Below are 26,005 nucleotides of genomic sequence, written 5' to 3' on the forward strand. Positions count from 1 at the left end.
ACCTCGCCACGGCGTGAGCGATTCATTTCGCATGTGGATTTGCGCGCCACGCACGCGTCAACTTGCGGCAGTCGGACAAGCAAAACGTTCATTAGCGGAAAGTCCGGGTGACGCGTAAAGAGAGTAGTCGCCCCAGTGGGTAGAACCCTCGCCTGTGAACCAGAAGAGCACAACGTCACAGGTTCCAACTCCACTTACTAACACTGTGTCCCCGAGCAAGACACTTAACCCTGAGTGTCTCCAGCAGGACTGTCCCTGTAAATACTGGTTGTAAGTCGCTCTTGATGCATCTGCATCTGATGTAAAATTATCCCAGTCAAGTATTCTGGAAGAAATTAACTGTTATTAATGGCTATCAAAAAAGACCTGAACTATTTCAAATGTCTCCATTCTTGCATACTTCTCTCTATACTTCTTTCTATATAGGTCACTACATACAAATAGGCCATACTGAATAAGGATATTTTATATTTGGTGTAAAACGAAGCAGTATTTTTCAATTATGTCTATTTATTCATTCTTTCAGATGCTTATGGGCTTATGCTCGCTTAGTAAGTGTGAAAGTGAAGTGATTGTCATTGTGAAACACTGCAGCACAGCACAGGGTGTACACAACAAAATGTGTCCTCTGCTTTTAACCCATCACCCTTAGCGAGCAGTGTGCAGCCACGAGAGGCACCCGGGGAGCAGTGGGTGGGGACAGTGCTTTGCTCAGTGGCACCTTGGAGGATCTGGCAACCTTCTGATTACGGGTCCGTTTTCTTTACCCACTAGGCCACCACTACCCCATCATCCCCACAGACAACGCACCAGTCCACTGAGGGGTGCAATCTGTTATCCGGTTATTATTCTCGTCCTTTTTGTTCTTTAGCAATGTCATAGCAATATAAGACAACCCTTGAACTTCCACAATACAACATTTACGCTTCTGTTACAGAAGGCAAGAGAATCAGACACCATTCGGTTCACAATTAATTTTTCCAACACATTTCACTTTTTGACACCCAGACATGTTTTCCCAATGCACACCATGGAGTCTGATTAGGCAGACGCACAGGGACTCATGTTTCACAGTTGTCAGCCTGTGAAATTAAACCCCATCTTGAATTAATGTTGGAGGTCTCCCAAGTTTGCTGGATTTTAAAAAAGTTGTTAAAACTGAGATTTCACTGTAAGCAAGGACCTATTAGGTACAGAAACCAAACCATAGCACAGTTCTAAAACCAAAAAAATATTTAAATAAAATTCAGAGTGGGGTGGTTTATTGGAGAACCATAGATTCCTGACACACACACACACACACACACACACACTCACTCACAGCTCGAGAAGGGAAAAAAACAGGTATTGCACTTAGTAATCCTACATCTTTTTATCACACAAATAAGCGTCTAACAGGAAGAATACCTCTCTGTGAATGTAACATGGTTAGGGAGAAAATGAGCACAGATTCCATACCTGATAACCATAACGTTCTTCGAGACAAAAAAGCTTCCCCGTGTAAGTCCGTGTAAGGACCATAGGGCAGCAGTTCGATTCTCTTCCCACTTTAAAGCACCTGAGCTCAGCTCATGAAATAATTAGCCTGTCAGATGTATTAAAACATTTTAAAAAACTAAACCAAAATGTTGTGCAGGTTAAGCATTGGTGCTGGAAACAGGAGAGTTGGAGCTACATGGCTTTAGAAGAAAAAAAGCTCCTGGTTACAATTACTGTATGAACGTGTATTTTCACAATGACTAACTAGTCCATGGGGCATTAATCATCAAAAACTGTACAATTTAAAAAAAAAAAAATCCACCAAACACAATGTCCAGTACAGATCTCTCCCTCTCTCGGACTCGGAGACACACACACACACACACACACACACACACACACTGACACTCAAGTGTTTGGGAGGCTGCAGGGAGCTCTTATGCCAGTCAATAAAATCTGATGAACATCATATCTATTTCATTTCATATCATAATAGAACAAAGCATTGATAACAGCGTTCAAAAAAATAAAAAGAAAGTGACCATTTCCTTTATTTTAAAGGGGGCGTTTGCCAGAGGGTATAGTCCATGCTAAGTCCGTACCCCTCCACCAGAGTTCTGCCAGAGAGTTTGCAAAAGGATCTACTCTGAGGCCTTGAGTGAGAAGGAGAGTTTGGGCCGGGACTTTCCCTTCCCCAAGATGATCTTCTGCTCCTCTCGCTGTTGTCGCTGCTTTTCTTGCTCCAACTTCATGCGCTCCTCATGGATCTTCCTCTGCTCCTCCACAATTCGCAGCTGTTCTTCTGCCTAAAATGGCAAAACAGAAAAGTTAATGGAAAACCTATCTGAACATATCTTCTTTCCTACCAGGAGGCTGTGCTAACAAAATGGAGTAGTTTTGCAAAAACCTGTCCATTGGTTTATAGACAGGAAGTATTGAAATATATACACACCAGTTTGGCCTGAGCATCTGCGATTTTACGGTTGTTCTCCACTAGAATCTTCTCCAACTCCTCACGTTTCGACTTTTCTTCCTCCTAAACAGGAAGAAACGAGATGCAAGACAGATGGCAAAATGTTCACAGTGAACACCCTGTCACTGCATATCCACCACAACATACATTACCCAATGCAGAGAATACTACAGCCCAAAGCTAAGACTATTCATAGTTAGATGTCAGGTAGAACAATATCAATATTGAACACACACTTGAATGCAAAGTGATTGCAACCCATAAAATGATTACTATGAATTAATATTTGATTCTGATATGACTGATTAGTGTGCAGGTAGCTAAATGGCTAGAAGGACGTTAGCATTTACTGTGTCCACAGTAACAGTGAAATCTAAGCATGTTAGAAACACTGAACATTACAACTACAAGAGCTGTCTCAATTAATTGAAATAATTTTAAATGTAACCCACAAATAAGGAATCAGAACTCATCAAGGTCAAATCAAGGACCAGCGTCCAATGTTGCAGTCATGTCCATCCCATAATCGACAGTTCCGATATTTTCATAGCAGTAATATAGCTGCAATACTACAAATATCAGCTCAGGGCAAGATCCACATGCACTTTACGCATGCGTCTTCTTTCTTCATTTATTATATTATATATGCTATTTGCAGTGTTGGGGAGTAATGGAATACATGTACCGGCGTTAAGTATTTAGAGCACAAAATATGAGTAATTGTATTTCGTTACAGATACCATTTAAATGAGGGATAATCAGAATACAGTTACTTTGTTGAAATAAATGGATTACACGGCGGTCTGATCCGCACCCGCGTGCGGCCGCTGCCACCAGGACGACCCGGCCGTGCAGCACCGCGTGGAGCGCTGCCTGGCGTGCGCAAAAGCCATCTGCCCGTTCAAGAGCAAGCAGAAGTGTGCATTATAGTGCCAAACGTTTCCGCAAAATTTTAAATTTTCTCCAAGTACAGTATGAGTGCGAGGAATAATTAATTCATGCATTTTTATAATCATTTTTTTTATAAATATCTTGGTATTGTAACCTCATTATTTTGTAGTGTTTTTTTTTGTTGCAAGCATTAGAAAAGCAGCACCTCATATGTTTATGGTCATTTTTAGCCAATTATTGGATTTTTGGGGGGGATATTAAGTTTTTCAACCAAACAGTTCAGCACTGACACTTTAGATGGTTCTTGTTGCATGTCTTTGTTAAATGGCCATGAAGTAATGTTGCTGGGTTGCATTAAAACATAAATTGTCTTGTGTCTAAAATGATATCTGGTGGCAAGGTTTAAAGTGCATTTTGTCATTTTTACATCAAGTTTAAAATATTTGATTTGTATTGAAGGATCTTTAGTATTTTGAAATTATTTGTGGAAGAATAATATTGACACTAAATGCCAAACAAAGTATATTTTTAATTTTTGAGAATTGTTTTATATATTACCTTTTTGTCCTGATCAGGAAGAGTATTTGAAAATGCAGCTTTTTTCCTTTGTGCAAGGCTACATTTTGTTTTAAGTGATGGAATATGTTGGTGACCATAACCATAAATATTTTTCAATGGCATATTTTATGTTTGTACAATACTCTTCCACTTTTCAGCTTCTTTATAAATAAAGAAATGGTTAAGGAAAAACAGGGCTTTTTTATTATCTGTGATTGCTACATTCATGTAGTTGTAAAAAGCATGACAATATATTAAGTAATCCAAAGTATCCAGAATACGTTATTCACATTGAGTAACTTAACGGAATATGTTACAAACTACATTTTTGGGCATGTATTCTGTAATCTGTAGTGGAATACATTTTTAAAGTAACCTTCCCAACACTGGCTATATGGTATATATGCTACTGTGTTGTGTTGCCAATTTCTGGAACTAAAGTCCTCAAGTGTTAACATACTTCAGATTCCGATTCTACAATTGAAGAGACGGTACATCATGATGCAAAAAGTTACTGTAAGAATAGGCCAAACCACGAGCAGAGAACTCAGCCCTTTTCTTTTATTTGGTGAACAAAGGCAAAGCCTTTATAAAGCACATGCAGAGAAGGATTCTGAGTCGGACGGAGAATCCAACTGAAAGCATTTTATACATCTCCCTGATTGAACCGTGGGTGTGAGACCAACCTCTCGAGCCCTCTGTGCAGCAAGTTCGGCCTGCCTTTGCCGTTCCAGCTCATCCAGCAGCTGCCTCTCCATGATGCGCTTGGCCTCCTCCACCCGCCGAAGAACTTCCCTCTCGATCTCATCCTTCCTCTTCTCCAGCTCCTCCTCAACACGCTTCGCCACCAGCTCCTCCACGCGGCGAGCGGTCTCCTCTTCGATCAGACGCTCCTCGATCTCCTGCTGGCGGCTATGACAGACAGAGAGAAACAGAAACCTCCATGAACGTTTAATTGGAAACCGCTAACCATTTACATTTCCAGCATTTATCAGATGCCCTTATCCAGAGCGACATACAATCAGTAGTTACAGGGACAGTCCCCCCCCTGGAGCAACTCTGTGTTAAGTGTCTTGCTCAGGGACACAATGGTAGTAAGTGGGATTTGAACCTGGGTCATCTGGTTCATAGATGAGTGTGTTACCCACTAGGCTACTACCACCCTACTAACGGATGCCGCGACACCGTAGCAGATGCAGACCGCGCACTTTCACGTATCTTATCGCACCCTTTCATTAAGAAAGATCATGAGAGACGCCGTCATCTTTAAACGATACGTAAATCAACCCGAGCGAAGGACGCGCGCAGCATCCTCCATCATCAGCATCTTATCGTGCCCCCTCATAAGCGGCCCGATCGCCTCTCTCTCCGCCGAACAGACACCGGTCTGTTTAAAATGCATACATCTTTCTCTGCCTCTCCAACTCGAACTTCCTCTCCTCGTCCTCCTTCCTCTGCTTTTCGTCAACCGCGCCCCTCTTGCTGAGCGTCCGTCCGAATATGTCGATCCGTTCGGGCGGCGAGGAGGCTCTTTCCCGGTCTCTTTCTCTCTCCCGGCGGGACGTGGCTGTGTTTGACCGGGAACGGGAGCGTGATGCCCTCCGTCGGACTCGCTTGCCGTCCCCTGACTTTGATCGCTTCTTCGGCCTCTCTTTGTCCCGAGACCGCGAGCGGCTCCGTTTTTTGCTGTGCTTGCTACTTTTAGAGTGTTTCGAGCGGGACGAGCTGCGGCTTCTTGAACGACCCATTTCTTCCAGAGCCGGGTGGGCACAGCGGCACTAGCTAACTAGCCGCACCGCATCAGCAAACGCTCGCCTTTTGAAAAGAAACCTGTCAGTCTAGCTCATGTGCATCAACACCGGCGACTCGTAGTGTCACATTATTCAATGCAATAAACACGCGTAAATAAATAAAATCAGTACTCCACAGCACATTTAAATTGCCTCAGCTAAGACAAGATGGCGTTGGGTCGCGCTCTCCCAGCGTCCACAGCACTCGGCCTTTTCCGGCATCAGTCGTGCCGCCGACTCGACACGAGCCGAATACGTCACCGTCGCGCGCAATCCACCAGCTCCATACGAGACACAAACTAGACCAGAAGCTATAATTCAAATAATAATACGTTGTTTTCGTTTAAAACGAAAAAGGGACAATACCTTTTTGCTCATCAAAATGTGTCGTGTTCTTTGGCATTTTATAGAAACATAAAGTGAAGTGATTGTCACATGTGATACACAGCAGCACAGCACACGGTGCACAGAGTGAAATTTGTCCTCTGCATTTAACCCATCACCCTGAGTGAGCAGTGGGCAGCCACGACAGGCGCCCGGGGAGCAGTGTGTGGGGACGGTGCTTTGCTCAGTGGCACCTCAGTGGCACCTTGGTGGATCGGGATTCGAACTGGCAACCTTATGATTAGTACATTTTAGTGTTTTTAAGGACTTCTGGAAGACCACCGTTAATGTAAGGGCTCATAGGCTTGGAGGTTTTCAGCAAATGTTGCTATAGTTTATTACTCAATGTGGCTCCTAAGCATAGCAGCCTTTTTCTGCCAGTAAATAACATTTCCTTGATTTAAAAGCAATCAAATATTTTCGATCAGGTTCAGATAGAAAAGAAAAAATGCAGTTAAAATATAGTTTATTTCAACTGGAACGTAATGTCCTACATCATCATATCTTATTTTCTGCCGTTCAGTATACATTTTACTTAAATATTAAGCATATTTACAGACAGGGTTGTTTGTCAGCAGCTGACACACAGATTGTACAGCACTTTAAACTTTGCTGCTACTGTGCACATATGGTAAGAGACAGAGGGCCACTTGTTGCCAACTTCTGTAGATCTGCCATGGAGTGACTGATTATTCATTGGTCAGAAGCACTTGATTGATAGGGACAATCAATCACTCTCATCAATCTCTATTCATATGCGCTGTCTGCTGGCTAGACTCCCTGCCTCCTGCAACTTCCTGGTCACAGTCACTGTGTGTGTGTTTGTGTGCATCTGTGAGCGTCTGTTTATGTCTATGCATTTAATAAAATATGTACATGTTTGCTTTTATTTCTGTAAGTTTTAACAATTTTGCAAGAAATGAAGTCTGTGTTCAGTGAGCTACCTTTTCACACACTAATGTACTATTGTAAATCCTCTCTCTGACATGTGGAGATAGAGGTGGCAGAGTTAACACTTAACACATAACATTTTTTTTAGAATCAGACAAATTGTATAGTTCTAGTAATAAAGGATTACTACTGTACTAGTGTATGCACCAGTTTAGTTATATTTGTCTGAATTGCAGTTGAAATGTAATGCTTTCAAATAGGACATGTACAAATGTACTGTCACAGTAAAACGAGTGGTGGCCAGGGTTTAAAAGGCTTTATGGCTTTAGGACTTTATCACTGGAAGCTCTGTTCTCTTCTTTGCCACTACAGGGGGCTCCTGTGTAAATTGCAAGTAAAGTAATTGTCCTCTATTTTAAAAAGCCAGTCTGTTTCTGAGTTGCCTGTATCAGACTGTATAAAAAGCAGTCTGTTTCCAGGTCCTTCCAAATGAACAGAGAGTGGAATCTTAGAGTGAATATGTCCAAACACCGCAACAATGTCACTGTCCACAAACTGAAGATTGTGGAAAGTTCACCAGTGAGACTAAATAAATGAATACCAAATGCTAGAAAGTATGGAATAAGCATGTTAAAGGTAAAATATCCATAGCATGCACGTTTAACCAGTCTTTTTGTGTATTGCATACATAGTCTGAATTGATTTTGGTGCAACACCCCCTTCCTAATTTCGTTCATCACCTCCTTACACACCCTTGTGGGGACACAGCCATCTGTCAACCTCAACACATGTCAGACACACACACACACACACACACACACACACACACACACACACACACTGACAATACACTGATTCACCTCCTCACAGAAAAGCTCAGGGTGACATACTAATGTTAATCAGTACTGTCTCTGTGTGTCTGTCTGTGTGTGAGGGAACGTGTGAGGACTTTATCCATCACAGTCTAGTGTGGACAGGTGGCCAACCCAACCTGACAGCAGCAACCAAGCTGTTTAAACTCCTGCAAGTGTCACTGTAACTGATGGTATTGGCCATAAAAGGATGTGTGTCTGGCAGCCTCATGCCGTTCTATAGGACTCTATAGGGTAAAGAACCTGTTTAATAAAAAAAATATATATATATATTCTCATAATACTCATGCAACGAAGCTGAGTAAAGCAGAGCATATGTGTGAAGTATCAGGTAAAGAAACATGGGTAAAGTTTGTGAAATTTAATTGAACTACATATTCATTGTGATTCAAGAATTAAAACAGTGATTAAGAGATATCAGTGCTCATAAGGGAACTATGTGCTATCCAGTAACTCTCGATCTATTAATTCAGTGCCTTAATGTAATGTATACTAAACTTAATGATAGTATCTACTTTATTGTCTCTTGAGTGCAATCATACACATACCAGTTTACTTCAGTTTATTTGCAACTGGATTTCAATGGCTCTTTTTTCAACAGTTATCAAACCCATTTTTTCTTTGTCTATTCCTTCACATATGAAGATCAACACACTTAGATATGTTACAAAGATATATATTAAATATCCTCCATTAGCTGGTATCATAAAGTTGGCATAACACTAAAACATTCTAAAAATATTATTTTTAATGGCAAAAGCAACTAACCACAATTTCAGAATCGCATTTGAAGCCACTTGGTACTTGTTTAGTCCCTAGTAATCTCACAATTGGATTACTGTAACTCTCTTCTAGCAGGTCTACCTGCACAACTAATATAGAATGCAGCGGCTTTTAACCTTCCTAAATTCTCCCACACCACCCCTCTGCTACGTTCCCTCCACAGGCTCCCAATAACTGCCCAGATCAGGTTCAAAATACTGATGCTGGCCTACAAAGCCAAACATGAGGTTTCACCATCCTACCTTTCAGCCCTTATTATATCTCGCACTGCACCTCGTATTTTCCGAGCCTCCAGTACAGCTTGCCTGGGCCCTCCATCTTTGAAGGTAAAGGCCAGCATCAGTATTTTGAATCTGATGCGTGCAGCTACTGGGACCAGTGGAGGGAGCGTAGCAGAGGGGTGGTGTGGGAGAATTTGGGGAGGTTGAAGATCAGTCGTGCTGCTGCATTTTGTATGAGTTGTAGAGGTCGGATGGTCCATAGTGGTAGACCAGCTAGAAGGGAGTTGCGGTAGTCCAGTCTTGAGATTACTAAGGACTGAACCAGTAGTTGGGTGGCCTGGGTTGACAGATAAGGGCGGATTCATCTTATATAACAAAAAACTGATGGTAACATAGCAGCACATTGTACGTCGCACTGGATAAGGGCATCTGCCAAATGCCAAATAAGTGAACATATGCATGTGTATGACAATATAGAGCTTAAATCTACACATAGAATTTTGAGAAGTTATGATGAAAGGATTAATAACATTATAATAAGGATAGGTGAATGCCAACAAATCTATGTGTGTGGTGTGTGCTAGCCTTCAATATGAACCATGCTGAACAAGGCCAGGAAAGAGCAAATGTGCTGCAAATCTTCTTCAGCAGGGTCAGCATTGGACCCTCAGCTGCCTTTTACCCTGCCCCCAGCCACACAGACCGCATACTCTTCTTTCCCTCACAGCTGCTTTCCTCTACACCTTTTCAGTGATCATGACAGCAGACTCACACCCATCTCTCACCAACCTTCACATCAACACAGTCCCATCAACACCTACCCCCTATGTTAACAGCCTCTGAGTCCTCTTCTCCCCCATCTGCCCAACGTCTTTTCAGAAGCAGCAGGAGAGACTGCACCAGAACAAGGCTAACGGCTTGGATGATATTAACTTAAGGATCCTGGAGGCCTGTGCTAACCACCTACATTTGGATTTCAACAATAATCACTGGTGACGTTGTACCGTAAAACGTGGATTAAGTTTGTGGCATGAATACATCCTCCACAATCTTGTTATGTGTGCAAACTAGCAACAAACACACATCTGTTTAACTTAAAAAAGGCGATAAATAAAAGGGCCTTCTGAGCACATTGTTGGGGGAAACAGCAGAGAAGATTTGTAGAAGGTTGAAGAGCACATGGAAGTCTGGATTAAGCAAATAGAGGAGGTAAGGTTACAGTTTTTATCATTAAACACCAAAACTGTTTTGTAAATAGAGTACTGGTTATAGATTAAAATGAACCTAAGACAGATTTGGTTCTAGCCAAGTGGTCTGAAATTCATCTCTACCTGTAACAACACCTTGACATGACAAAGCTGTTATCTCTTTACATTTTGGTTATTGCATGAATGTGTTGAATGTGCATAGCATACATTTAGACATCATTTTGAAATGTAACAACACTTGTGAACATTTCTGATGCTGCTAAGTGCTTGTATGGTTTTCAGGTCTTGGTTAAGGGTGACCAGCTAAGGAAAGAAGCTGATGATCTTGGCCCACGTGCAGAACTAGATCACTGGAAGAAAAGGATGTTCTGCTTTAACTATCTGCTGGACCAACTTAAGAGTCCAGATGTGAAAGCTGTGCTGGGTGTCCTAATACTTGCAAAATCCACACTTTTTTTATTTTACTGATTGTGAGATCGATGATTCTTCAAGAAACCTTCTGTTGTAGATTGCATTGAAAAACATATAGTCTTGTGGTTAGAAAATATATTACTAGCAAAACCAAAGAGATGGTTGTCAACTGCAGAAATAAACCAACTGTCCCCCCACCCCACTGCACATCGATGGATCCTCTGTTGAGATCATCAGCAGTGTGAAGTTCCAGGGTGTGCACATTACAGTTGACCTGTCCTGGAGCCTCAAAACCACCTCCAGCATCAAGAAAACCCAGCAACATCTACACTTCCTCCGAAAGCTGAAGAAAGCCATTCCCATCCTCACATTATTCTACTGGCAGACCATTGAAAGTGTTCTCTGCTGCTACATCACTGTCTGGTACAGGAACTGCACTGTCACTGAGCAGAGGGCCACATCATTGGAGTTCCACTTCCACCCATCTTTCACCTCTTTAAGAAACACCTCATCCATCCGTCCAGAACCTGTATGGGATCTTATGGTAGAGAAATGAACAGTCAAATGAATATTCATGTCTCTGGTAGACATTCCTTGCTGTCAGCATGCCAATGGTATGCTCCCTCAAAAGTTGCGACATCTGTGACTTTGTGCTGTGTGATCAAACTGCACATTTCAGAGTGGCCTTTTATTGTTGTCTCATCAGCCATACCCCTGAGGTGGGATGCATTATCTCGGCAAACAGAAGTGCTCACTAACACAGATTTAGACAGATTTGTGAACAATATTTGAGAAAAATGGGTCTTTTGTGAATGTGTGAATGTAGAAAATGTTTCAGAACTTATTGTTCAGCTCATGAAAAATGAGAGCAAAAACAAAAGTGTTGCATTCATATTTTTGCTCAGAGTAGAATACAAGTTAAAAGATACATCAGTCATCATTTTTCATCACTCATTTCTGGCCTTGTAGCGCAATACCAGTGAATGCAGAGTAGATCATAGAAACAATCATCAAAGCTCCACCAAGCTTGCAGAACAAATCTTGTCATACGTTCTTGAGAAACTTGCCAGAATAGGATTCTAAGGCAGACTTGAGTTTGGATGAACAAGAGGATCTGCAAGATCACCTCAGACCTATACAGTCTCACAAACTGCTATGCAGAAACTGAATGCAGAAGGTAGTGTACTCTGTAATTTATAATTGTATGTAGTTCATTTTTATACATGTAGATGTTCCAGTGTGGACCAATATCTTCAGTACCAGGTGAATCAAAGCACTTAAGATTTTAACAGGAATAATTTAATACAACTAATTAAAGATATTTACTGTATTTACAAATGTACAATAGTACAGCACTATGCATTAAGTTGTATTGGTGAAACATGATTATAAAGACTAACATTTGAAGTGCACCATTGTAAGGAACATTTGTAATTTAAATTTTTATAATTTACCCATATACAGCACCCCAGAGGTATTTGGCCTTCACCTCAATGCTGACATAACCTATCAGAGCAAGGTGGCTAAGGATGTTCTAGATACAATTCTGAGCATTCAGCCCAAGGACAGTTCCAGCAGTGGTGGTGAAAAAAGGGAGGTAGAAGTTTGACTGGCTAATGACATCATTATTAGTCATTATTAGGAGCAGAGTTGGGTTCCGGCTGGGGATGTTTTATGAGGATTCCTCCATCGACATAAATGTCCAGCCCCACACGCAAGGCGTCAGACTCCCAGTTTGTTGCCGGCCCTGCGTCCCCAGCCCGGACCCTGGTTGGAAGCGCACCTGGAGGAGGGGGTGGGATGGAGATGCTCTGTTAAGATCGTTCTGACTCTGGAGAGACACCTAGAGTCCATGGAGGGGAGTGGAAAGCCGATCACCCCTCTGGAGTTGCTTCTTATCGGCAACTGTACAACCAGTGAACCACACAGGGATGGCGTGCACCAGCACATTCTCAATTGTAGCTTGATAGCTGGCCTTTCTTCACTAGGGTGATTCTGTTAGTAGTGCTCTGAAATTGTAGTAGTCCTCTGAAATGTGGGTCCCAAGAAACTTGAAAGAGGACACCCTCTCCTCATAGTCACCTTTTATGGAGAGGGGTGTGGGATCAACATTTGTCTTTCGGAGGTCTATGACCATTTCCTTGTTTTTCCTGGTGTTGAGAGTTAGGTTGTTGTAGTCACACATTCTGTCAGACACCCCATCTCTGTTGTCGTCATCATTAGTGATTTATTAGTCAAACCAGAGTGGTGTCATCTGCACCTTTGATGATGGTGTTGCAGGGATGCTTTGGTGTGCAGTCAGCCAGTGCTGAGTGACAGAGTGGACAATCTCTTGATTGTCATGAAATCCATGCACATAAGGAGGCAGTCCTTTATGTGCTAAAGGACCAACTTCTTAAAGCACGTTGTCACTACAGGTGTCTGTGCAATGGGTCTGTAAACCTTCTGATTATGGGGGCACTTCCTTAACCTCTAGGCCACTACTGCACCATCTGCTTCTGGCTGACTGGTTTCTTTAACCCACAAGGTTTTCTGACAGCGAAGAGACAGGTCAAATATCACCATGGCTTCTATTGTGGTGGCCACACTTACAGAAAATAGTTTTCTATATGTTTCATTTTGTATGTATTTGTTAAAATTCAGAAAACAACAAGAGCCAATAAAGGTTGGACACTAGACAGCATGGTTCTGTGCAATGAGGTCACCAAGTGGATGAAGGATGACATTTCCCAGCCACCTACTGAAGGAGTCTACATGTATGGCCTTTATCTGGGGGGTGCAGGCTGGGACCACCGTAACAGCAAACTTATTGACTCAAAGCCCAAAGTGCTGTTTGAGATAATGCCAGTTATGCTGAGAACGTATTAAAAGAAAAATACATATTTTAACTGTATACACACAGAAATTAGATTAGATTTTTTTCTCCAGGTCTCAAAGCTCCCCGTTCATACTGTCCCATCTATAAGAAGCTTATAAGGATGTATTTAAATTACATAGCTGCTGTTGACCTGAGGAGTGTCCCAACTCCAGAATATTAGTTATAACGTGATGTGGCACTTCTGTGTGATGTCAAGTGATTACAGCCAGAGCATCATCCACACTAATATATGAATTTACTTATATTTTAATCAATTTTCTGCATATATTTTAATTATTTATTTGGTCATTGTTACAACAACCAATTGTTTTGTTCTTTTCCAAACTGATATTAACCTTTTTTAAAGTGTCGTTTTAGGCAATAAAATGCAGAGCTGGTTATTCACTGCAAATTAACAATTGATTTAAGAAAAAAATGGGATATTTGAAACTTTGAAAATGTGTTTTCCCCCTTGGACCACAGTTATGCACTAGTTATTTTCTGCAATATGGATATCCTTTGTGACAGATAAGGGATCTTATTTTCCGGGTGCTCCAACATGACACATTGGAAGTCTGTGCAAATCAGGAAATGCCTGCAAAGTGAAGGATACTTGTAGCCTAGTGGGTAACACACTCGCCAATGAAGCAGAAGATCCAGGTTCAAATCCCACTTACTACCATTGTGTCCCTGAGCAAGACACTTAACCCTAAGTTGCTCCAGGGGTACTGTCCCTGTAACTAGTGATTGTAAGTCACTCTGGATAAGGGCGTCTGATAAATGCTCTAAATGTATATGTTCCCAAAATCCAGTCCACTTCAGTACACGTTGCCTACCACTAAGGGGCACCAATGAGATTTAGTTTGGTGTTCAATGTTGCTAAAAGATAACAGAAGAAGGCATAGGAGGCTAGTGTCTTATTACACGATTTTAATAATCGAAAAGCAGAAAAAACAGCCTTAAACTGGCCAGATTAGGTTTAAACATAGAGGACGTATATGTAGGCATTTATATGTGCATTTATTTAGCGGTTATTTCACTTTTTTTAAATGATTCCTGACAGGCTCATTTTTAGACATCTAAAAGTCTTGTGTTGGGGTCCTACAGGACGTCGTGTTGATCTTGCATGCGTTGGATCGGAGGGGTGTGTTGGATCACGCCTCGCTAATGTCATAATATGCGATACTTTTTATGATTTTTAAAATTTTCTTCTAGCCGCCAACGTGTTAAGATGATGCCAAGTGAGACCTGTTCAAAGCCGGGCGAAGCCGCTTCCGGATCTTGTCAGAACTGCACAGTTTTTAGCCACGTGAGTCACTTAATTCGGAGGAAAGTGTTTGTCCCTGAGTGTTCTGTTGTCTGATGGCCTGTGTGATGAAGGTGGTGAGGATGGGTGATTTACAGCATTTATCAGACGCCCTTATCCAGAGCGACTTACAGTCAGCAGTTACAGGGACAGTTCCCCCTGGATCAACTTAGGGTTAAGGGTCTTGCTCAGGGACTCAGTGGTAGTAAGTGGGATTTGAACCTGGGTCTTCTGGTTCCCAGGCGAGTGTGTTACCCACTAGGCTACTACCAGTCCATGGGACGTGTAACCTGGATGGAAATGATTATTCGGTATGAGGTCGAGAAACAGTTCTTGTGTTTCTACGTTTCTAGAGTCTGCAGGAATATGGGGCTGCATTGGTGGCGCTGAAGCAGAGGATCGTCGACACAGAGTGAGCGGACTCTTATTTTCTCTTAATTAATTGTGTGGTTACGACATGTATTTTATTTAACTCCTTATGTTGTCAGGAGATTTATATGGAATGCAACATATTTGTACAGTAATGATTTGCTATGTTACTTCTTGATCAGTTTATTGTATGTTTTACTGACTGTGTTTTCTCCCTTCTTGTTTTTTCTAGTCATCTGCTGAGCGAGTACAGAGAGAAATGTGATGATATCCTTTCCATCATTATTTAAAAGCCACAAACCTCATACATTTAAAATTTATAATCAAATGAATGTCGTCAGAATTATTCAGTCTATATAACTGTTCAGTCTATGTTGTTGATATTGAATGGATTCAAGGGAAAAAAGTTACTTCTCAGATTTCCTTGATTCTATATAACAGCTTAAGAAATCTCAGAGGTAAGATCATTATTGCATTTTAAACACATTCCCCTGGATGTTAAATGTCTGATGCTGCATTTTGTGATGGGAACTAAGAAATCAATAAATGAAGCCAGATTCTTAATTGGCTCCTTTACAGTCTAAAACCTTTAAATGCCTTTGTAACTAGTGATCGCCAGAAAGAAGCTTTCTGAAGCACTTGTATGGAAGGTCAGACAAAATAATTTATTCTAATCCTATATATGTATTTATACATATATATAATGTGTGTGCATGTATGTATGCACACACGCACACACATACACCTTTTTTCAATCTGTAAATTTTCATACATATTGTCCCAGTTGTGGCCCAGTAATCCAATGGGATTTTGGATAACAAATGTAATATCAAGATAATATTTATATTTTGTACAGTTGTTGAACTAGGACAGAGGCAGTGACAATAAAGAAGGAAATCAGACATTAAGTCTTTCGGGATTCTGTTTCAATTTGAGAATCTGGCTGTATAAAAATGAAAATGTTTGTTTCTTGTGGTGTTTTCTGTTTCTTCCAAACACGACGCATCTATGCTTTTGGTATTTTTACATAGCTAGTAGGCTACACAGTGAATTCCATTTAAACTGTTAGTAAACCGGATTTGGTAATCATGAAATTTCTGTGTTTGAATAACCATGATCCAATCTAGCGTTGCTTTGAGAAAACAGCATAAGAGTAAACTGAAATGCCAAATCATGGATTTGGCCAATGGATTTCAAAATCCAGATCATTTTTATCCAGATTAAAAACTGGGCCCTGTACATTGATTTTAAGATTCTTAAATGAAAAGAGCTATGCACTAAAATGACATTCACATCATTAAAAGATTAGAAGTTCATGTCATATGGTCAGATACTTGTCAATTTTTTGCTGCTTTGATGTCTACCTTTTACATCACACAGTCCAAAAGAAATTAATGCCTTTGTAATAATGGGGAAGTATGTTAAATAATTGGATTTTTTTCAAACATCATTTTGCAGTGAAAGTCAAAGGCTTCATCAGCAGTTGGATGTGCTTGTGCTGAAAATTGATCCCTTAGAAAAGCTGAGCGTTGAATATGAACTGATACAGTCTGAACTGGAAGGCACAAAGGTATGCAATTTATAAGGAATCTGCAGTAGATGTGTAGCTGATGCAGATGGTGCCATTTCTCATCTGCTCACATCTCTTACAATTTGCTTCTACTAAGGCTACCTGTCAGCAGTTGTCAGAAAAAGTGAGCAAACTTGAGGAGGATAATGCCAAGACACATGCCATGTAAGCTATTTGGTTTTGTCTCCTTAAGAAAAACAGCTGAATTTCTATACTGATGTTTTGGAAAGCCAGTAGTTCCATCACAAAAAATGTCACATTTTTTTCCAGCAATATTAAACTGGAGGATTTCAGAAAGGAAACAAAAGGTACTCTCTGTCTGTCTGTCTAAGACAATTTTATGTAGCCTTAATAGTGCATGATGAGTGTTTGCTAATGTAAAGTCTATTTTCAGAATTCTGATTGGTTATTTTATGTGCCATTCATTGATTTTTTTTTTATTTTAGTCATTTGGCATTTTATTATTTTATCTTAATGAAGTGTTTGTGCTTCTCTGTTAAGATATGATGGAGAAGCTGAGAATAGAAAATGAACATCTGAAAAAGGACAAGTCTGTGCTGCTTAAAGATCTGCAGAAGAATCAGGTAAACAGTCTTTTGCATTGTATTTGATTAGCTCAAACCAGTCCCCTAGGGATTTCACAGTTTTTGGGGGGTGATTTCTCAGGACAGGACATGTCTCAGGAAAAGAGGATGTCTTTTCACCCTAAATGGGATGCAAAGATGCAAAGCTGACAGCAGTGTTGTCGCGCATGGGGAATACTGCTACCAGCAGCTGTTGTAGAGCAGTTGTGAGTTTACATGAAAGATTTTGGAGTAGTTTTTGTGAAAATTCTGCAGTAGTATTCAAAATATGCGGCAAAAATATGTGATAAAATGCTGGTTTTGTTGGATTTGTCACAAACACAAAAAACTGGAGGGACTAAAATTCCCATAGTTTTTGTAGCAGTGCTGGTAACTATTTTAAAATATGTAACTGTGGGGTAGATTCCACCTTCCAGCAACTCTGTTGGCAATTGAAAATGAACAATGATGTTGGATGTTGTTCCTTTGCCATGCATGTCTTCCTAATCATGGGTCAAATACAATAGAATACTGAATAATCTATTGTTTTATGTCAATAAATAAGTTATATTTTTATGTTACTAAAGTACAATTCATTATGATGTAAAGAATTAATTTATTTTTAAACAATTGTTAAATTGGCTTTGGTGTTTGTCTTGCATAATTTAAGTCCAAGAGTTTGTGGTTCCTCTAACCATTTTCACAGAGTAATGTGTTGAAATTTGAGCAAGCTGCAACTGATTTGAAGAGAGTAAAGGAAGAAAATGAAAAGATGGAATGCTTGTGAGTATTAATATTGAAATATTGTAAAATTGCTTAGGTTTTCTGTTATATCTTCAGGAAATATTCAGTTATAAACACAGACATCATAGAAATGAAAGAAAGAGTGAAATATTAGCATTATTTAATGTTTAATCAATTCTGATGGTATTTATTCCCTCAGAGTAGGCAAACTTGAGAAACAACGTAATACACTTCAAGGTTGGTAAACTTTAATTTGTTGCTCTTAGCACTTGTGTTCTTATATTCATTTACAGTTTAGTGATTATTGAATATTATTTTTCATTAAGAGTCAGAGTCCAAACTAAGTGAAGAAATGGTGGTTATAACAGATGAAAAGAAGACCCTGGAGAAAAGTTTATTAGAAACACAGGTATTTCTCAATGATCATTTTTCTTCTTATGAATGTTAAGTATAATTAATATTTTTATGTTGTCTCCTGCCAGCACAAACTTCAGGAACTTGAGAGATTAAGCATCAAAGGTAAGTTTTATACCTTTATTTATACCTGTCAGTCAGCTTGCTGACCCTCAGTGTTTGAAGTTTTTAAAAAGAATGGTCGATTCTCTTCGTTTATTCCAACAGAGTTAAGGAGCACATTGGTGCAGACTGAACCAGTCCCAGAGAACAAAATTGACGAAGGTGTGTGTTTGCTTGTTAATCTAAAGTTGATTTAAGTTTTTAGTTTGTAAAAAAAGTTTGGATATTAGTTTGGATATTTGTTGCATTAGTTATTTTATTGGTTTTAGAAAAAGTCAAAAGGCTCTTGGAAGAACTCTGGCAGTGTGTACGACCAGTATCATCACAGAAATGTGGAACGTTATATTTACCCGGTAAGTTTCTTGTTTAAGTTCAATTTAATAGAATAAAATATATATATATTTCCAAATATTTATGCAATTTAAAGGAACATTAAAATCCCAAAAGGTACATTGGACATATGGCCAAAAATTGAAAAATAACTTTTCATAATTATGCAGATTGGAAATTTTTTAAAAAGGCATTGAACAGAAGGAAAGAATAGTGGGATTCCTACATATTGAAATGGTTACATTAAATCACTTCTAATTACTACTGCCGTCAACCTCTCCTTCATCTTTGTTTGAGCGCCCATTTCATTAATTGTTTCTATTGATTGCGCATCAATGTGTGCGGTCAAAATTCTGCAAAATTGGAGATTGATGAAAACTGTAAACTTAAATTAATTATATTGGTGTCATTTCATTCAATAAAAGGACAAATTTAACATTTATTCAAGGATTGAGGAAAATTTAAGGTATCAAGGTATACACTTCTCACAATAAGTTAGGGATATTGTGGATGTCTCCTCCTTGAACAGTCACCTTATTGAGGTGATCCTAATGATCCTAGGAGCTGGGGCACTTGGTGCCCCTGGTAGGGTCTCCCATGACAAATTGGTCTTAGGTAAAGGGTGATACAAAGAACGGTTCAGAAGATCTTTCATGGAAGCAACAACAAAGAGTCAGAGTACCCATCCTGGAGGGTTACCGGGAGGATTGGGATGAATGGCCAGCCAGATCTGAACTTGGGTGGTGTTTTGTTATTGGACTTCTGTGCAAGCCACAGTTTGGCCATTATGAACACCATGTTTGAACATAAGGATGCCCATCGGTACACTTGGTACCAGGGCACCCTAGGTTTCAGGTCGATGATTGACTTTCTAGTTGTATCATCTGACCTGTGGCCATATATTTTGGACACACGGGTGAAGAGAGGAGTGGAGCTATCAACTTATCACCACCTGGTGGTGAGTTGGATCAGATGGCAGAAGAACCTGTCAATAGGGCTGCAACTTTAGAATATTTTTGGAATTGAGTGTTCTGTCGATTTTTTTCATCGATTGATCAAGTAATCACAAACATAGGTTGGCCTATTGGTCCTTAATAAAATAAAAAAGGGGTGTACCCCCTGCTATAGCCCATCTGAAAATAACGAAAAAATAAAAAGTATACTGATACAAAATAGAAAAAGAAAATATAATCAAACAATAAGTAAAGTATTACTTACTAATAAATAAGTATTACTAATAATGTGAGTATATATATATCATGGTATAGCTAAAATGTTTTGTGCTATTATTTCTATGCCATATTGCCCAGCTCTAATTTGAGCTCTAACATTTCTTTTAAATGTTATTGCCGCTTTTTTCTTTCTTGTGTTGCATGTCATAATGATATACTTTGTTTACACTCTGTTTGTTTTACAGCTCTGAAGAGCCCAGCACTTCAGCAAAATCAAATGAATAAAACAGCGTCTCATGACCCCATGGTTCTGTCAAGACCTCTGGAAGACCTAAGTTCTTCTAGCATCTTACCTGTGGTGGACAGTCCCATTGAGCAGTCAAATGAGAAAAAAACAGCACTTCAGCAAGGAAAAATTAATAAAACGTTGTCTGCTGACCCCATGGTTCTGTCAAGACCTCTGGAAGATTTATGTTCTTCTGTTATCTTACCTGTGATGGGCAGTGCCTTGAATTTCTCAACTGAGAAAGTATCACAAACACAATGTGTTAAAGAGAGAATGCACAGGAAACGAAAAATGCAATTTGAACAGTCTGAAGACAACTGTTCACCAGAGGACATTCAAACAGAATGCAGTGAAGCACCAGTGCATGAGGTCTCTGTTGCTGGCTCATCTGTGGCAAATGATCCCCAGGTTGAAGAAATTTTGGATTGGTTCAGACCAATGTTACCAGTTCTTTCACCAGTGCGAAGCCCTCTTTTTTACATGGTAAGTTAGAATGCAGTTCTTCTAAAATGCTGTTCTTCTTGTGCTTTTATTTGACTACCTTAGTTTACATCGCATATCTTAAAAAAGCAATCGAAGGTAGAGAACAGCAAATTTTTCTGATTAAACTGATTGTACATTAATTTTTTTAAAATTATGATTTAATGTAGCTTCTGACCTATTCAGTGATTTAGTATATTGTTTCCCGGTTCTGGAAAACCCAACGTTAGAATTCTTTGAAGGCCGAGGTGAACATCACACATTCAGCAAATTTAAATCTGTGAACGTTTGAGTCAACAGAATGCAGCAGCTGGTTCACTAGGATGACTAGATTTGGGAAACTTTGGTCTGGGGGTAGTAATTGCATGCAAGCTGGAATCTGCAGCTGCTAATGCATTTATTTCCATTTACCTGCAACTTGGTAGATGAACAGGCTTTAAAAACCACATAGCAGCATAGATTTTCCCCCTCATAGGCTAGCATGCCTCAATAACACAATGAGGAGCAGACACCAAAAGTTGAAGACAATGGGCCTATTTTGATTGTGCAAATGCATCATCTAAGGCAGGAACATGCAAAGGTCACACCAGCATGAAATGGTATTTGGTGTGTTTGCACTTACGGCACATCAGAGCTGTGCACTTCTCGCAGATTCTGGTGCCATCTTGTGCTCAAATTTTGTAACAGACCTACTTTGTGTGCTGGCACAAAGAGAATAGTCTTACAGGGTAAGTGCTATGGGACATTTACAATTAATCTCCTTTTTGCCACCAATTTCCCACCTTTTTGCATGTTGTGTAAATACGAATTTAGATAGATAGATAGAGGTATTAACAGAGGTATCGATTAATATTATTGCTGTTTTGCAGGCCAGAATGCCATCCACAGAAGATCCAGCAGAAGAGCCTGCAGTCCCTGTCACAGCGACTTTGAAAACCTCCCTTGAAAACCGGACAGGGGAAATGATGGAGGGTTTAGATGAAGATGAAATTATTTGCTCAATGCAGAATGACTTAAAGAGGAGTGAAGACTGTAAAGTTTCTGTTGTAAGGCCCAAACAGCACTTGAGTTCTAAGGTCAAAACTGGACTTCTTAAGTGCTCTGAAAGTTTGAAAAACACGGGGAATGGCACTGGGAACTCCCAACAGTGCACTGGAACAGATCCTGTCTGTGGAGTGAAAGAGGAAGCTTCCGTTGGCAAAATATCCCATACAGAAAGTATGGAAACACTAGATGATCAAGTGAAAGTAGTGGAAGGCAAAAGTGCCGATAATCAAAGTGATGTAGGGACGTCAGATGAGCAGGAAAGCTTTGGACTCCGCCGGAAAATCAGAAGAACAAGATCTGGATCACAAGGGTCTGCTGACAAAATAAACAATGATTTAGGTTTTGCAGAACCTTCTGCAACATCTCAAGTTTCCCATAGGCAGCATGTTAATTCTTCCAGAGAAGACCACAATCAGGGACTGTGCGACGCCTCATTGAGCAATGGAGATGTTTTGGTCCAGGACCAGAGATGCTCTCCTTTGAAGGGAGAGGATTCCCACTTCAGTGTTTCACAGCCTTCAGCTCTGCCTGAACAATGGGGCATCTGTAAAGCATTTGTGGCAGTGGAACCAGATGAGGTTGTAACTGTTGCTCCACAGCTCACCTCCACAAGCTCTGTAGCATATGCTGAAGGTTCGGTTAATAATGTTTGTGCAGAAATGGGTCCACCACTGCGTCCTTTACTTCTCCCACTGATTAACACCCCTCCGAGACAGAGGAGACCCGAGAGCTCATCAAAGGCAGTAGGAGAAAAGACAGATGCACCCGCTGCCATGTCAGCACAGGAAGGAAGCCCTGTGCTTTCTATTAAATCGGTTCCATCTTCTCCTCTGCAGTTCGGGTCCGCGACACCGGAGCACGCAGTGCCTGTTCCTGGTAGACTTCCTGTATCTGTGGTGAGTGCTTCTTCACCTGGAAATTCTCAGGAGAACTCCATGCAAATTCTGGACACCATGTACCCAGAGCTCTCTGCCCAGGCACGCACTCTGAATATATTGCGGGGCAATGTCAACCTCGCAAGGTCCACCACTGAAAACAGACCTTCTGTCATGAACCCTGACAGTCATATCACTGGATTTAAACGGATCAATTCCCTGTCCACAGCTTTCACTAAAACAGAGCATCAAGGGAAACGGACCACAGTTAACATGCTTCTACCTAGAAGTGCAAAGAAACTTTGCCTTGATGGCTTCCATGGTTCTGCACCCACTTGTCAGCCTTCACAACCCCTTGCAGATTCAACGCAACCCAGCTCAGAGCCAAAGGGACAAAGTGTTCCGTTTAATGCAAAGACGCAGGTGATACCTGAGAGGCTGGACACCGATGTAATTTGGAACAAGAGGAGTGTGATTGAACAGGCAATAGCAAAAATGACTTCATCTTGCTTTGATGTTCTCCCCGTGGTAAAGAGTCATGTGTTCCTGAAAAGGATCTCTGCTGTTCCCATATTGAGAGATGAAGAGAAGGAGACTGTTTCTGATTTCTTCTCAAAATACCAGGTTAGCAGTCTTACCTTAAAATTCCACAACATATGGATCTGTGATTAAGTTGTGGATGCTCTTTTAGTTTACAATAATTAGTAATAAAATATTTAGCAGACAAATTAGTGTCTCATATGCTAACCATAACTTTAATTATGTTTAGAGGATTTGTACCAGTCATTTTTGTTGATTCAACAATTGGCTTATAATTACTATGATTTTATTAATATTTTTTGTTTGAATAATTTTGGCTGACTTGCCATCAAGAGGAAAATTTGGTTGGACAGTGCTGAACGACAGAATAATTTCAGTACTTTCTTTAAGCCTTTGGCAGGCGACTTCATGTCAAGCATCTTGACTAAGTTGAAAGATGAAAGGGAATCTCTTGGCCGAGAACACCTTCAGTGCCTCTGCAGAGTCTACACTGCCATGTGTCGCCAGACAGTGGACTGGGAGAAGGCTCATGCACTTGCCTATAGCTTCCTAAAAGAAGGTAAGTGTTGTGTCCAAACACTCCTACACGTAGTTCACATTTCCATGTAGTCTGGTCATTAAGAAGAATACCTATATTTCAGACCATCTGCTGTACTGATCCAGTATCCATATCTTTTGACAGAATTCCCATGTGCATCTGAGCTGATTTTGTTCATGGTTACCACGTGGCCAAGTGTCCTGTCACATGGAAGTGCCATCTGCAAGGCTGTCCATACAGTTGCCAAGATGAAGGCTGATGGGGAGATATTAAATTATTTAACAGCTTACCTCCAGTGGGACACGGTGTGTAACACATTTTAATGATTCTGTCTCTGTTAAAGTTTAACTAGAAGCTAGAAATGTTGTCTAAATGAAACTACACCCAACTGGTTTCATTTACATTTACAGCATTTATCAAACGCCCTTATCCAGAGCGACTTACAACTAGTAGTTACAGGGACAGTCCCCCTGGAGCAACTTAGGGTTTAAGTGTCTTGCTCAGGGACCCAATGGTAGTAAGTGGGATTTGAACCTGGGTCTTCTGGTTCATAGGCGAGTGTGTTACCCGCTAGGCTACTACCACCTCAAACTATTTCAAAGTATTATTATGCTCTGATGACAGGACATCATAGCAACAGAACCAGCTTTCACTTACAGATTTTAAGGAAGACCAGTGTTTTGCAACAATGCCATCTATGACCACAAGTTAATTTTTTAAGGTTCTGGTCTAATGAGCTCTTTTCTTTTTTCTTTTTTTAAATAAATAATTTCAGTGTCTTTTAGCATTGAGTTTTGAACACAGTATTTAAAACAGCTATATATTTCGTATTTTCAGAACCCCCCTTGTGATGTTCATCATTTAATTTCCACCACACTGAAAGCCCTATGTATGGGAGAAAACATGAAGTTTCACCAGAATGACCGATATGGTTACGACCTTTGCTCGACATCTTGGGAATATGTATTCACTCTGGATCTCCTCTGTTCACATCAGAAGTGGATGTGGACATACAACAGTTTCATAAGGTGGGTGAAAATGATCATTTAATTTTTTTTTTTTTACCACAAACTGTATTCAAGCTGTCTAATGGGCAGTGGTGGTCTAGTGGGTAAGGAAGCAGACTTGTAACTGAAAGGCTGTGGGTTCAAACACACCACCGTCCCCACACACTGCCCACTGCTCAAAAGGTGATGGATTAAATGCAGAGGACACGTTTCGTTGTGTGCACCATCACCTATGCTTGCTATACGTCACAATGAAAAAATATATATCACTTACACTGCACTCAATTGTGTCTGTTGTTTATTTCAATAGCAAAGAACTTTGGCCAGTAATGAACACGTGGGTGATGCAGACAAGGTCTCAGCAGACCCCAGTCAAGGATATTTGTGTAGCTGCGGTGCTTAGGTTAATTGGTAAGTAAGCCATTCTTTTGTATGAACTTGTCTTGTTTGTTCGGTTAGCGTATGGGATGATCTTTCACATGTGCATAAGCTGTGTATTAAGCCAGTTTCATCATTTAGGAAAACTTGGACAGCTTGGGTTCGGTGGAAATTTTCTCACATCGGTTCAAAAGGTTTCCAAAGTCATCAACATGTTTGGCAAACAAGGACACATGGAGGGTACCGTTCACATCTTCACATTGGGTTCATTGCAGTAGTTGGTGGAGGCACTCTGAAATGTTTCTGCCTTTTCACTGCTCATTTTCATTGATGTCTAGGGGTGCCTTGGGAGGTGCAGTTAGCGACTGTCTACACCATTTACGACCTTTCGCCTAGCAACCCCAAAGAGGCACTGGACACTCTGGCCGCCTGGCGTGGAGAAATCACTCTGCCTGTGCCCCCTGCCGTCACCAGCTGCATCACACAGATCGGCTCTGTGTGCCGTCAGCTGAAATCCTGAACAAAGGTCCTCAGTCATATCCCATGGGCGTCCAACCCAGTTTTTTTGGTATTTGTTTTAAAATGCCCAAGAAACTGGACAATCAATGGGACGTCAAAGAACAATGGAAATAATTTGTTAGTTACGCTAGTGATATGTATATTTCCTCCTTTTTCCCTTGACTTATTTTGTCCATATTTACAGAACTGTTGTGTAAATAGTTTAATGTCATTAAAACGCATTTGTTCTTTTTGTACATGATGTTACTTTTTGTATTGAGCATTAAAATTAAAATGTGAAGCAGGGCAGTCATGTCAATGGTTTTTATATTTAAACAAGCAACTATCGGTTAGTGACAGTCCAGTGCAATTTGGTGGTGATTCAGAAGTGATTCAGATGCTCCGTGTAGACCACCAACCCCCGTTTATACTGCTTTCCAAAGGTGCAAATATATGCAAATTTTTGGG

The 26,005-nt window shown here is 40.4% G+C and overlaps 2 protein-coding genes across 3 annotated transcripts; one reads left to right on the forward strand and one right to left on the reverse strand.

Moving 5' to 3' along the window:
• Positions 1 to 1,245: 1,245 nt before the first annotated feature.
• Positions 1,246 to 5,923, reverse strand: arglu1b (arginine and glutamate rich 1b). Its single transcript, XM_028980733.1, has 4 exons — positions 5,306 to 5,923; positions 4,588 to 4,813; positions 2,432 to 2,515; positions 1,246 to 2,285 (listed from the first exon to the last, which is right to left on the reverse strand). The coding sequence occupies exons 1-4, from the start codon at positions 5,647 to 5,649 to the stop codon at positions 2,121 to 2,123; spliced, it is 819 nt and encodes a 272-aa protein (XP_028836566.1). The 5' UTR covers positions 5,650 to 5,923; the 3' UTR covers positions 1,246 to 2,120.
• An 8,325-nt stretch (positions 5,924 to 14,248) lies between these two features.
• Positions 14,249 to 25,794, forward strand: ice1 (KIAA0947-like (H. sapiens)). Of its 2 annotated transcripts, XM_028980279.1 has the most exons (23): positions 14,249 to 14,462; positions 14,534 to 14,627; positions 14,978 to 15,036; positions 15,226 to 15,260; positions 15,433 to 15,451; positions 16,452 to 16,563; positions 16,661 to 16,728; positions 16,834 to 16,871; positions 17,065 to 17,147; positions 17,833 to 17,909; positions 18,070 to 18,107; positions 18,197 to 18,279; positions 18,353 to 18,389; positions 18,492 to 18,548; positions 18,656 to 18,739; positions 20,134 to 20,657; positions 21,524 to 23,200; positions 23,507 to 23,675; positions 23,799 to 23,959; positions 24,492 to 24,682; positions 24,972 to 25,072; positions 25,181 to 25,279; positions 25,378 to 25,794. In XM_028980279.1, the coding sequence occupies exons 1-23, from the start codon at positions 14,368 to 14,370 to the stop codon at positions 25,557 to 25,559; spliced, it is 4,083 nt and encodes a 1,360-aa protein (XP_028836112.1). In that variant the 5' UTR covers positions 14,249 to 14,367; the 3' UTR covers positions 25,560 to 25,794. The 2 variants fall into 2 exon arrangements, with proteins under 2 accessions (XP_028836112.1, XP_028836113.1); XM_028980280.1 differs by lacking the exons at positions 14,249 to 14,462; positions 14,534 to 14,627; positions 14,978 to 15,036; ... (3 more) ...; positions 16,661 to 16,728; positions 16,834 to 16,871 and having other exon boundaries at positions 18,075 to 18,107.
• Positions 25,795 to 26,005: the final 211 nt, after the last annotated feature.

Source organism: Denticeps clupeoides, chromosome 5 (assembly GCF_900700375.1).
Source record: "Denticeps clupeoides chromosome 5, fDenClu1.1, whole genome shotgun sequence".
NCBI classification, from domain to species: Eukaryota; Metazoa; Chordata; class Actinopteri; order Clupeiformes; family Denticipitidae; genus Denticeps; species Denticeps clupeoides.

Coding starts and splice junctions, on each gene's coding strand:
- arglu1b (XM_028980733.1), bottom strand. CDS start 5,649: ATGGGTCGTTCAAGAAGCCGCAGCTCGTCCCGCTCGAAACACTCTAAA. Junction 4,814..5,305: donor TTGGAGAGGCAGAGAAAGAT/GTATGCATTTTA, acceptor TGTCTGTCATAG/CCGCCAGCAGGAGATCGAGG. Junction 2,516..4,587: donor CTGCACAGAGGGCTCGAGAG/GTTGGTCTCACA, acceptor CTTCCTGTTTAG/GAGGAAGAAAAGTCGAAACG.
- ice1 (XM_028980279.1), top strand. CDS start 14,368: ATGATTCCTGACAGGCTCATTTTTAGACATCTAAAAGTCTTGTGTTGG. Junction 15,037..15,225: donor CAGAGGATCGTCGACACAGA/GTGAGCGGACTC, acceptor TGTTTTTTCTAG/TCATCTGCTGAGCGAGTACA. Junction 23,676..23,798: donor CTATAGCTTCCTAAAAGAAG/GTAAGTGTTGTG, acceptor ATCTTTTGACAG/AATTCCCATGTGCATCTGAG.